At 44.4% G+C, this 13,069-nt stretch overlaps 1 protein-coding gene across 4 annotated transcripts in view; it reads right to left on the reverse strand.

Moving 5' to 3' along the window:
- The window catches only part of virma (vir like m6A methyltransferase associated), a 15,508-nt gene extending 2,485 nt beyond the window's left edge, over window positions 1-13,023 (reverse strand). For 2 of the 4 annotated variants that reach the window (XM_013912251.1, XM_013912250.1), the window contains exons 1-22: window positions 12,933-13,023; window positions 12,379-12,491; window positions 10,420-10,506; window positions 9,433-9,481; window positions 9,181-9,343; window positions 8,921-9,040; window positions 7,872-8,123; window positions 6,620-7,350; window positions 5,970-6,424; window positions 5,346-5,873; window positions 5,086-5,240; window positions 3,789-3,871; window positions 3,474-3,567; window positions 2,956-3,344; window positions 2,712-2,867; window positions 2,389-2,624; window positions 2,045-2,294; window positions 1,742-1,959; window positions 1,453-1,585; window positions 621-761; window positions 371-525; window positions 59-155 (exon numbers count right to left, since the gene is read on the reverse strand). In XM_013912251.1, the coding sequence (XP_013767705.1) occupies window positions 59-155; window positions 371-525; window positions 621-761; window positions 1,453-1,585; window positions 1,742-1,959; window positions 2,045-2,294; window positions 2,389-2,624; window positions 2,712-2,867; window positions 2,956-3,344; window positions 3,474-3,567; window positions 3,789-3,871; window positions 5,086-5,240; window positions 5,346-5,873; window positions 5,970-6,424; window positions 6,620-7,350; window positions 7,872-8,123; window positions 8,921-9,040; window positions 9,181-9,343; window positions 9,433-9,481; window positions 10,420-10,506; window positions 12,379-12,491; window positions 12,933-12,995 (4,668 nt within the window). In that variant the 5' untranslated portion in view covers window positions 12,996-13,023. The remainder of the gene's footprint in view (window positions 1-58; window positions 156-370; window positions 526-620; window positions 762-1,452; window positions 1,586-1,741; window positions 1,960-2,044; window positions 2,295-2,388; window positions 2,625-2,711; window positions 2,868-2,955; window positions 3,345-3,473; window positions 3,568-3,788; window positions 3,872-5,085; window positions 5,241-5,345; window positions 5,874-5,969; window positions 6,425-6,619; window positions 7,351-7,871; window positions 8,124-8,920; window positions 9,041-9,180; window positions 9,344-9,432; window positions 9,482-10,419; window positions 10,507-12,378; window positions 12,492-12,932) is intronic. The other 2 variants (XM_013912253.1, XM_013912252.1) reach the window with 2 other exon arrangements.
- Window positions 13,024-13,069: the final 46 nt, after the last annotated feature.

Consider the following 13,069-nt stretch of genomic DNA (forward strand, 5'->3'; position numbering starts at 1 on the left):
ACACACACACACACACACACACACACACACACACACACACACACACACACACACTTACCATATCAAGGTCTGTTTCAATGTCATCAGTCTGGAACGGAGAGAACCACAGAGCCTTCAGCTGCTCATCCAGAGCTTCAGACAGAATGAAAACCGTCCTACAGACAATAAAGGCCCAGGGCAATGATCAGTTTACCGTTCCCATTAATTTTTCACATGGCTCATGTGTAAGTGGTTGTTGTTATGAATATCTGATTCAATCAATCTGTCACCGCAAACTGCGATCCTCCCTCACTCCAGCTGTATAAGCTTCACAACTCGAAGTGATGAGGATAAAATGATTCAGTATTAATACGTCACGCGGAGGACCAACCTGTGATTAAACTGGGCCCCGAGTGTTTCTGGTGCTGGCAGAGTGGGCTCGGTGTCAGCTGCAGGAGGCGTGTCTGTGGCCGCCTGCAACGTCTGCCTCAGAGCAATCACGTTCTCCAACATGGTCTCCAGGGAATCGTCATCTTTACATAGTTTCTAAAGACATAGACAAAAGCATTGAAAGTTTGATGTCAAGGCAGCCCGGACCTTTATTTTGATAAACACAATGTACTTGTGCGCATCTTTCATACCGCTATCTGTTTTTCCAAAGCAGGTATTGGATGTGACTCTGACTCCTCCCACTGGAGCAGAGCTTTCATTTCAGAGCCCGACAGCAACCGTGGAGGAACAAAAGCAGGATCCTCGCTCGAGCCGTGACCCTCTTCAGCACACTGGATTAAAACGAGGACAGGTACAGAATGAAGAGCAAATATGATTGGAGATAAGCTGGAAAAAGCTTGAGAAAAGAAGCGATTATCAGAAGGACAAGACAAAATATGCAATGAAAAAGCCTTTCCTTTATGCAGAGCCAGTCATTTCTGTGAGGTGATGCATTATTAATAGAGCTTTTTAAAGGCGGCTGCAGAAGGAAACTCTTAGAAAAGGAAAACTAAATTACTAGCATGAACACGTAAGGACAAGGCGGAATGCTTTCAAAGAAGCGACGTCCTTGCTGTAGTCTCTTTTGTAGTCTTTTGTCCAAATATTTTTCACAGAAGTAACACTTACTTAAAAAAAATGATGCTGCTTACACTTCTGATTAAACACCAACCGACTCTGATCGGCTCCTCTTTATGACTCCGTCTCTAAAGAGGATTGTTTGTTTGCTTTTATTGTTTAGGGCTCCTCCAGACTAATCATTTAGCTGTACGTATTCCTTCAGTGCTTCATTTGTTTTTTTGAAAAACTGCTCTGTTCTCAAACAGATTACCTTTAATTTAATGCTGAGCCTTTCTTCTGTTTTTATTGTCAAATATACAGTTTTATTTATTATGTTGTGATTTGTGTTTGCTGTATTGCTTTGTTCTCTGTTAGTTTAAAGGGACAGATCCTGATTTTAATGATCATCTAAGCAGTACTTACCATTGGTTCTGTGTGGAGGATCTGCCTGAGAAAGTCGAGCAGAGATGAGAGCAGATCTGCTGAGTCTTTGTTGAAGGACAACACCAGCCTCTTCAGCAGCGAGCACAGCCCAGCGCCATGTTTCTTCAGAGCACTGAAACAGAGATAATCAGAGGTAATCAAGGTCTCCTTTAACTAAGACAAAGGCACAGTGTGCCGTAGCAACATGGCATGGTATTGGTGGCATGGCATGGGTGGTATTGGTGGGGAAGCAGTTACGCCAAATAAACAAGAAAAGGTTCTTGTTTACACTTTGAGGTGGTAGAGTCCGTAGTCGTGCTCTGTGAGGAATGTCAAAGTCCTGATGCAGGTGAGGAGGAGGGGCACGCTGCTCTCTGCGTTTCCCAAAACCTCCAACAGAGAACTGCACACCGATGACATCATCTCTCGTCCCGGAAGTGCATTGGCCAGCTGCTCAGCCTCTGACACACAGCTTTCACCAGGTGGAGACACCACGAGAGAAATGTCCTGGTGAAGACAGTTTTACAGTTTTTAGTATTTTTCCATTAAAAGATTTTTTTTCTTTTTAAAATTTGTGTACTTCCAGCTTTACCTGGTCACACAGTGACTGTAATATTGTCCCCACTAGTACACTGCACTGCTGCTGATGTATGGAGTGATCCGTTGGAGGAACCAACAGAGACAACAACAAGGGGAACAGGTCGCCCAGCTGTTCATCTCCAGAAACTGACCCGGACAGCAGATGCAGTGTTGCACTCTTACAGGCTCTCTGAGACACCAGAGTATCCATCAAAGAAAGGAGCCGCAGGACCTGGGCCCAGGAGACGCTTTTTCCCTCTGCCCTGCAAGTAACAGGTTACAGACATTTGAAATATGATTTACAGGAAAAAACACAGACGCTATGTTGATGTGTGAGTTTGTGCATCCTTCACTCACGGCTGCAGCTCCTCCAGCAGGAGCTCCAGCAGGGTCTTCATGATGTGTGTTGCAGTGGGTGAAGACAAGTCTGCCAGCTGAACGCACACTCTCCTGAGTATGGCCAGGAGAGGAGGGCAGGTGGTGGTGCACACACATTTGAATGCCTCGGAAAACACTTTCCACTGTGCGCGAATGTGCATGCTCCACAGCTTCCTTGTGTTTAAGGCTACAGCCACATCTTGGACTGATGTCACCTGTGGAGCCAAAGGCCTTCTAATATTAATGTGTGTATGAAGACAAGAATATCGGAGCAGGTTAAAGCGCAGGATAGAGAGAGTTACCTGAGTGCTATGCATTGGCAGTGGAAGAGGCAGAAGCTCAGACAGCAGCGTCAGACCAGAGAAAAGGCCTTCAGAAGCTTTGAGAAGAGAGCTCAAAACCTCCTTTAGCATCAGAGACCACGTGTTGCTGGCCAGAGTCTCTTCTGTATGGGTCACCTGTAGCATGACACAAACATGGTGTCTCTTAAAAATCTCAACTGAAGCCCCATTTAGTATCAAAACTGTTATCTGATGCCGCACACACCTCCTCATTAACACCCTGCGTAAAGGTGAGCAGGACGTCAACAATGAGCACTTGCACTCTGGTCTCCTCCCCATCAAGACGCCCAGAAGCAGGAATGGAGCACACTATCATGTGAAGCGTCACCAACACGCTGGCCACGCGAGTGTCCCTGAACTGGAAAGCTCCGCCGCGCAGCAGCTCGGTGAGCATGGTGCGAAGCAACCGCAGCGTGCTGATACATATACTGAGGATCATGCAGCGCTGCGGCGTCGGACCCATGTGCCCGTGCACGCGCCACGGCTGCAGTAACACGCTGCATAGCTTCTGCAGGACACGCACACAGGTATCGAGACCCTCCCCAGAGAAAAGCTGGACTCCTGCAAGGCTCCACTTTAGATCCCTCTGCTGACCTGTGGAGTGGAGAAGGAGCTGCTGAAAAACCATCTAATCTAATCTCAACATTAAGTGAAAACTATAAAAAAGCAAACAGAATAAAAACAAAGTCATATTTGGGGTCAAAGTTTGTTTGGGGTCCTTACCTTCTACAGCAGGAGGTGGGCAGGCGATGTGACAGAGGACCCTCAGAGCAGTGACCAGCCCGGTTCCCTCAGCAGTTAACACATTTTCTACATTCTGGAGTCAAAAGAAAACCATGTTCAGGATGACAAACTGCTTTGAAAAATACATCACAGAGCACTTCAGTGAAGAGTTGTTAACTTTTTTTTATCCCCCTGGATTTTTCTGTGGATTTCAGAGATGTGAGTCAGCTTACCAGCTGGTGTAGATGCTTATAAGCCAAAAAACATTTCATTTACTTTACCTTGCAGAGTGTTTAATGAGTGAGAGCTCTGTACCTGTTTGATATAGTCGATAAGGGTGGGAATGCTGCCAATCTCAAAGCGAAGCTTCTCCACTGGCTCCAACCATTTACTGAGCTCTAAAGAAACGCACACACAAAGACACTCAAACAATTAAAACTGTCTTATATAGAATGCAGAATGCAATGATTTGCAAAGCAAATCTCATAAACGCACATTTTATTCTCCTCCCGAGGGCTTATGTGAGGGTAGAAACCAATGAGCTCGATTTCATTTTGGAGAAAATCGGATCAAGATCACAAAAAATGTAAACAATATACTAAGGCTTGGGGGACATCGTTGAGACATGTTTACTGTGTAACATCCCCTCTTTTAACAGCAGTCCATAATCTTGAAACTGATGAGCCCAGCCGTTGTCCGAGTCGTGTTTGACATAAGATTTTAGCAGCTCAACAGCACCGAGTTTTCTGTGCGGCGTTTTAGGTTTCATGATGCTACAAATGTTCTCAATTGGTGAGAAGTCTGGACTGCAGAGAGGACCGTTCAGCACCAGGACTCTGCTCCTATGAAGCCATGCTGCTGTAACAGATGCAGCAAACAGTTTGGCATCGTCTTGCTGAAAAATGAAAGGCACTCCCTGAAAAAGAAATCATCTGGGTGGGAGCATGCATGCATGGTACCTTTCCTGATGTGTAAGCTGACATACCATAAGAGATGGAAGCGAGTACTGAGCACTGACAACAAGCTAGATGATCTCTTCAGTCTGGAGAACATGGTGTCCGTGTTTTCCACTTTACCTCTGTACATTTTAAACAAACTTTGGCCCAGAGGAGACAGCAGTGTTTCTGGATCATGTTCACAAAGGGCTTCTTCACTGCATGACAGAGCTTTAACCTGCATGGTGAAATGTGTTTACATTTCTGGAAGCCTTCATGAGCCCATGAAGTGATTTCAATGACAGAATCGTGCCTGTTTTTAATGCAGTGCCACCTGAGATCAGCGGCAGCGATACTGATTTTCTTGCGCTCAGATATTTCTCCAGATTCTTGGAATCATTTAAAGATGAGACAGTCAAATTCTTTACAATTTACATGTTTTTGCAGACCAATTCTTACTTCTAAGAAACTCAGCCTGTCTAAGATGCGTTTTTTATACCCACTCATGTTACTGACCTGTTGCCAGGTAACCTAATTAGCTGCAAAATGTTCCTACAGCTGTTTCTCTTACTTTTCCAGTCTTTTGTTTCCCTCTCCCATTTTTTTTTTAAACATGCAGCATCCCAAATATATTTGAGCTGGCGCTTAAATATAGTTGTGACATTGATGAGAATTACCCTGTAACTTGGCATTGGTGTCATCAGCCTTGGCTATAGAGAGCAGCGGAGCGGCATATTGTTCCATCATCCGCAGCTCATTAGAATTCTGCACCACCAGTAAGACCAGCATGCAGGCGTAGTTATATGTCACCGCTTTGCGAGCCTTCCCCTCACTAACAGAGGAAGAGAGACAAAAAAACATGAATTTATACTGAAGTCAAATCAGAGAACAAGAAAAAAGGTTGGGGAGAAGAAATGGTAGGGAATAACAAGTGTACCCCTGTCCGTCCTTGCTGTGGTGCTGGAGCAGCGTGACCAGACAGGAAAGGTTGTTATCCAGGCTGAAAACATGAGCTACGGCGCTGCATCCAGTCTGCGTAAAGGTCATCAGGTAAAGCGCATGGAGCGTGCCCAGTATATCTGGATTGTCACCTTCATCTAGGCCTGCACCACCGTCTCCTCCTGTAGCCACATGGCTCATGAGTTCTGACACGCCTTGCAGAGCATGCAGGGCCTGTATCAGCCACACGCCAAAGCCCTCTTCACCGCACCCTGGCCCAATCAGACCCACTTCTCCCCCAGTACACATGCTCTCCTCTGCCTCGGACTCTGCCATCGACGCCAGGAGGCGCAGCAGCAGGTTGGTGGGTGTGGGCTGGGCGAGAAGGAAGAGCAGACCCGACTGGGTGAGCGACAGGAAGCGCAGAAGCTCTCTGACGGCTTGAGTGACCCCAAGATGGCCGGCTGCAGCAGCTGCTGACAACACCACCGTTGTGCTCTCCAGAAAATGACATGCATGCATATACCTGAAAGAGGTCCAGGGCAAAAATACACATTTATTAATGTGTCTAAATTATATTTAAATTTATGCTACACTGTGATGCTTATGTCTTAGTATGTACCTATACAGTGATGGGTAGGGGTTGTCCCTCTCCTGTGGCCCTGTAATTCTAGCAGTAGTGGGGAAGGCTTTCCCAGGAGGTTGCACCATGCAATGAGGGGCTGTTTCTAGCAGGTGATGTAGCTCTTCCAAAGCACCTGCCAACCTATCGAGCTCTGCCTCACTCAGAGCGGTGGAGCTTAGCGAAGGCTCCTCTTCCATAGGGCTCTCTGCATCATCCATCTCCTCCTGAGGATGATGGCCAGGCAGGATTACCACAAAAACATTCTCAGCCACTGAAACATATATGAAAGTGTGGGTGTGAATGGGTGTTGTTACCTGTTGTGGTTCACTCAATGCAGCTGCTGCATGCTGTAGGTCAACCAGCACCTCATACATGTGGCTTTTCTGTAATATAGCATTTCCAGCTGTTATGACCCTCACCGTTTCCTCATGCAGGAACAGCTGGACCAGACGCTGTGAAGCAGGATAAAGTATAGATGGTCAGACTTGATCAGTCAGAGGAATTATTTCAGACACAATCATCTTAATTTAGATGTGCATAATTTAAAGCTGGTTTAATATTCAATTTATTCTCTAGAAACCAACAAGAACATCTGTATATGATGGAAATAAAAGTAGATGAATGATGATTGGATATTTCTTGCTAACCTGGTAGCCACTCTTCTCTGAATTTCCTGCATGTAGGAAGGCCTCCACCCCTGCAGGAGCGCTGATCAGAGCATCCAAAGCTCTTAGGATACTCAGCTTCAGTGTGGAGGAGACGTGGTCTGTATGGAGCAGCTCCAGCAGCACATTCAGAACCCCTTCATGCAGCAGCATCGTGAGACCCTGAGGACACTCTGCCAGGTATGAAGCTAGCTTAGCACCAGCCTTCAGCTGTCTGAGGTTAAGGGCAATGGGCTGTTTGAGAGCAACCTCCATACTGAGAGCTTGGAGAGTCCACTGGACTAAAACTCTAACAGAGTCCTCTATCTCTCCCTCTCCCCTTTTAACTAAATAAGCCAACCCTTTGGCCAGAAGTCCAGGAGCCTCTTCCAGAGCACTGACCCATCGTGCATCTCTGTCATCACCAATACTAGCTAAGAGTTCTTTCAGCTGAGCCACAGCCTCAGCTTCCTCTCCTCCTGCTGGTCCTTCTGCTCCACCTGCCTCCTTGGGCTCCTCCACAGTGGCCTTCTCAAACTGTATATCAAAGCGAGTTTTGTATGGAGGCGTGAAGTAGAGCAAGGGTCGGAGTTCTCGTTCATATGGGTCGTACTGGACCGGTGGAACAGATGCAAGATCCTCAGGAGTGTAGTCCATGTCAAAGTTCTGCAACTTGAAGCTGCCGTTATCCAGATCGTCCTCATCGCTGGAAATCTGTTCATAGCCATCATTATCTATAAGAAGGTGGAAAGGTTGTTTAGGAGGGAGTTTATTCACTGTAAAAGCATTATAAAAATGCATCATCTGTTTCATAATAATGTATATAAAACCGAGTGAGAATAAGGAGGCCAGCGGAAACTATATAGTCCCTTTCTCATACAGAGCTGCATACACTCACAAACCTGGCACCACCTGGCAGCATCACTCACAACATGCAGGGTTAGTTTTGCATGCATGACAGAAACTCAGCGACGGCTGTGAGGACGCGTCAGGAAGACATCCACATGTCGGCTTATGAAGTCTAACCATAAGCCTTCAGAGCTGCCCTCAGGGGTGTTCTGAGAGTTTGCACCACCCAGCAGTTCGAGATGGATGCAGCATGCCAGAGCACACACTCTCTCACTCTCAGTCCCAAATGGACCCTGCTCCCGTGGACCCGAGATATCTGGCAACCACGAGCAGAGTTGATTTTCTAGAGGAGAAGCGTCCATTTGGGTTTGCAGACAATCCTACTCTTGCATAAGAACTCCCCTACCTTCCTCCATCTCCTCTTCCTCGTCCTCACCCTCATCCTCCTCCTCCTCTTCTTCATCCTCCTCCTCCGGCGCACTCCCCTCAGTCCGTGTATCTTCTTCCTCCTCCTGCTCCTCCTCTTCCTCCTCCTCCTCGGCCTCTTCTTCTTGTTCAGCATCCGAGTACGTCTCGTCAGCGGGCAGCGATCTTTCAGGCGACACGTTCTCCAGGTAGTCGTCACGGCCCTCGGTCGGCTCTTCCTTGGCCACGCCCACTGTAGATTTTACAACAACACACACGGCACACAAACATACAGAGTACAACCCATTTAATAACAAGAACTCATTAATAAATGATACTGTATCATTCTTATTGAGAATGTGTTACATTTCTTCTGCACAGCTTTCTCCCCACTCTTACACTAACCAACAAATCTTATCACCCCATTGTTAAAGAGTCTGCACTGGCGTCCGGTTAAACTTGGGTATACGTTTAAAGTCTTGGTTCTTACTTTAACAGCCTTATGAGGTGAGGCCCCCACTTATACTGTCTATCCACCCCATTTTTCTAAGCAGGATCCTCAGGTCCGCAGATAGAGGTCTTCTAGTGATTCCACGTACCTTTCTGAAAACTACGGGGGATTCATAACCTCAGTGTCAAAACTGGAACAGCTTACCAATCTCTCTCCGCACCCTTGACTCTCTGGCCTTCTTTGAAAAACAGGTTAAAACCTATCTACTAAGAAGTTTGGTTTTGACATTGTTTATTTATTTATTTATTTTTCACCTCTCTAAAACACTTTGGTTCTGGTCTTACAAGGAGCTATATAAATAATTTACCTACTTACAATTTATCTTAGCGGGAGGAAGAACTGAGTGTAACTCTAAACAGAATGAGTTTTATATGACCTTATGTTTTCATATTTTTACATCATTTTTTAGTATGTGGAGAATTTTTCTATATAAAGAAACACTTTATTATTATTACTAATTACTGTCTCAGCAGCTAAAGCAATAGCCAAATACGTTTTTTAAAAGCGGCTGAAATAGTGAGATATATTATAGTTCATACCCGTCATTTGAACCTGCTCCTCATCATCATCATCCGGGGGTGGAGGACCAGGTGGGGTGCGAGGCCCTCTGGGTGCTGGTCTTGGTGGGCTGCCATTGTACTGGTCATCTTTTTCCCACTCTTAAAAGCACAATTTAAAGTAGGAAAATGTGGGAGAAGAAGAGATTTACAGGTTTGCAATCACTATTTTTTTCCTAGTCTTGGGGAGGTTTCTGCCCAATGAATGAATGTATTTCTCGTGACGGTCAGTTTTAAATCACCTTGTTTAAGGATCCTCTTGAGCCCGCTGGGCTGTTGAGGGGGTGGTGGTGGAGGGGGAGGAGGTGAGTCTTGGTCGTGTCCATGCGGCCGCTCCGCTGTCCCGTACACCGCAACAGTCAGAGTTGTGTACCAGCCACGCAACACTAGGCCATCTGTATTCACCTGCATGAACAAATCCATTTAATTATCCACAAATCAGCAGGGTGGGAAGAAGAATGAAAAAACCTACTCGTCCATGAATGACCATTTACCTTTCCGCTGGGTCTGAACACAATGGACTTGTTTTCATCATATTCCAAACTGAGGGCAGAAAGCAAGACAGAGCAGGTTAAAGCGAGAGTGCTGATATGAACCAGTGCTAAACTAACATATGTTTGTTCCTCATGAGTCTCTGTGTTTATTTTCAGCACGTGAGTCTAAACTAGCATATAATTGCTGTGTAGCTATGTCTAAAACACACATACACCCTCACCGTGCTCTATATCGCACTCTGCCCTTACTTGCTTACTACTTCTAATAAAAGGCATTTACCTTTTTATGTGACAGGTCACATGACATGATGACCTCTTCTAAAATTATAATTATCTGGTTTAACTGGTCACAACATACTGACATATATGGTAGTTATTCCAAGCAGATACAGTAGTTTGAGGGTTTTACAAGTCAAACAGGTCTTAATCAGGCTTCATGTTAGATTGATTTCTTATCTAAGAAATGTTGTTCATAAATATTACATTCACATCTATTAAAAATTTGTAAGATACTATGAAAGCAATCACACTGGTTTGAAAAATCTCCTCCCAAACTTCCCAGTAGGGATAATAAGTCGGGTGTGTTATGTTTGCACAGTTTTTTTTGTTCTTTTTTAATAACGCTGACACAATGGCCACCTTTAAGTACAGGCTTACGCTCTGGTGCTACTGCATACACCTGTGTCATTATGAGGTTAGAACAAAAATACTTGACTCAAACATTCCACCAATCACCTATTTCACTGAGACCTTGACATTTTTTCTGCTGCAGTGTGGGCACGGTTTCTGGAGAGACCAGTTGACCAAGCATAAGAACAAAGACACCTGAATATGGGAGCGTGCGTGAGAACAGGTCTCAGATGCTACTGTGACTGGTTCTACAGGTGAGACAGACTTTTTGAGATTGAACCAGGAAATGGAGAGGTAGAGAACGAAAAACGGTTTAAAAAACAAAACAGGAGAGGGGAGAGTGAAAATAATTCTCACCTGCCCAGTCTGTGGAAGGTGGGGCTGTTGGGTTTGGTAACATTATTGAAGAACAGCTCCAACTGGAAGGCATGAGGAGAAGTCTCTCTGGAAACCAAAAAAAAGAAAAAATAGAATCAGGACTCGAGTATCCAGAGGACCTTATAACTCTGAGTGACCCATCAACGATACGATGTGCGATTTGATATTAAACACTCAGTTGTAGCTACATTTGTAGGTACACAAATAGAATTTAATGCCTTTAATTCAACAAAAAACGGATCATAGTAGCTATGATAAAAGTAGCTTTTATGGCAGAACTTTGAACCAGATGTTACTTATACATCATGAGTTTCATGGATTTCCAGAAAATAAATGCACTTTATCATAATATCAATACTACCACAATGCATACCAATGCTAGAGGACTGTGCATTCTTGAGTCTGTTCATTGAGCTAAATTACATCACTCAGCAGGTTTGGGGGAAATTGAGACCTGTTCAACAATGGACCTCAGGTGTCAAATGCACACACTTCTTTATTCACAGAAGCTTCTCCATTTCCCCCAGACACACACATTTATCTCAGGTATCCATAGCAAAAAACCAAACAAAAAAAACAGCGACCCCAAGACATCTCTAAAGGCAATATAGCAATAACACCGAAGATTTTTTGCAACTCAAAACCAATTCAACGTTCGCTTTTCTTATATAATTCTGATTTCTAGTATTGGGACAAAGATGACACCATTGAGTATTGCCTCTTTTCCACTAGCACCTACTTGACTTTACCCAGTTTTCAGGGGTTTCCATTAAGTGGTAGTAGCAGGTGCATTTTAGTACTTGGCCAGGGTACCAAACGACTTGAGTCGAGCTAAAAATCTGACACTAACAGACTGCATGTCATTGATTGGCCAGAGAATGATATCACTGGATGAGTCAGACGCCTTCACAAGACTCAAACATGCCATTTTTAAAACTCAGCAACGATGGAAATGCAAACAAACCAACGCTGTGATCCAACAACGAGGTTCAGATATTTTTGTGCTAAAGGTAGCCAGAACACTGTTGTGTTTGTGGCAAGTACAAATGATATCAATCAACTTTCGGGCCACATTGCTATAACGGGCAATAAATGGCACTTTTCTATCCTAAACAGGAATTTATGCTTCAGCTGAAAACATACGCCATGACCTGACAGTTTTTGAATTTATTGGTGACAGAATAACAATTGTCACTTCAGCATGAGAAAAAATAACCATAGATATAAAGACTCAAAAATGTCAGCAAATTCCTGGAGGGAGATTACCAAAACTATCGGAATGGACTTAAGGGAAGGTATAAAGAAGTGGAACAACTACAGGGACAAAAGGCCCCACAAAAGGCTTTAAAAAAAAACAACAAAGTCACATCATTTCATTTGTTTCTATCAGCTGGCAACACATATAAAACACCGGGACATCACTACAAGGTAATTAATATGTAATGCACCAGCGCAAGCTTCAATGTCAGCATTGACATCAGCCATTTATGTAGAGTGTTGTAAACTTTACAAAGATTCCCCATAGAAGTCTGAATCAGACTTGGCTCATGACTCAAAGTGCTTTAGCCTATGGCTTTAAGCACTTTCTCACTATCATGCACAAATCAATGGATTCATCTGAGGCAATCTGTGTTCTGAAATGAAACCTTATCAGTTCTATGCAGAAGTTAAAGGTTTCTCTGCACAATTCTGAGGTAAAATGGTCCAATGAGTCATGTAAAGCTCAGGTTGTGGTTTTGCTTTAGTAGAAGACTACATTGAGGAGGACGGTAGCCACACTGAAATGGTGTTTGCCTTTTAAAGGTACAGTCTCAAAATTAGTAAAAAGACAACAGTGCAATATACATGCTGGCAACGCTATTAGAATTCGTTTGGCCTGACTGGATGTAGCCAGTAAGATGCATGAGTGTGTTTTCAAGCAGGGATGGTGAATCTTACCCAAACGCTCTGCTGTCAGGTAGGTTACTATGAGCTTTGATCCCTGGAGGAATGACCCGCACCTCTGTGATCAGCACCCCGCAAGGAAACCGCACCACGTCTATGTTGGTTAACTGAAACAAAGGAGACATGATTGCTGATACAAACAATGATGAAATGTTTCATTTATAACCTACGCCTTCCGCATTAGTCACTTTTACTCCCGCTTCGAGGTAAACATGCTCCCTGACACTTTAAAGTTAGCATTAGCCACCTGGCTAACCACCAATCAAACTGTGCAAAGACACAAAAGACGGCAACTCTTTGAGCTACTAATGTATAAGGATTAAATTCACATCAAACAAACGCGTTATGTATAAACGGGCAGCTGTGCAGTAATCGCTGCTTAAAACCAGGATAATGACATCACATAGCTGCTAAGGTTAGCTAACGGCGTTAGCCTGGAAGTTAAGCATCCTTCCTCAAAACTCCTGAACGCGCTTGAAACTAACTTTTAATGCAGGTAGTCATGGAGTAAACATAAAAGCATGTGTTTAAGTGTTAAACAACACTACCTCTGCACTCTGATGCTTAAACGTATCCAGAAAAAGAAGCTCCGTTGAAGGGTCCCCCGCCATCGCTCCACTGCTATCGGCCGGGCCAGGGGTAAACTTCCGGATTAAAGTCAATACTTCCGGAGCAAGCACCCCCC

This window comes from Pundamilia nyererei, unplaced genomic scaffold (genome assembly GCF_000239375.1).
Source record: "Pundamilia nyererei isolate P.nyererei 1_Seehausen unplaced genomic scaffold, PunNye1.0 scaffold00084, whole genome shotgun sequence".
Taxonomy (NCBI): Eukaryota; Metazoa; Chordata; class Actinopteri; order Cichliformes; family Cichlidae; genus Pundamilia; species Pundamilia nyererei.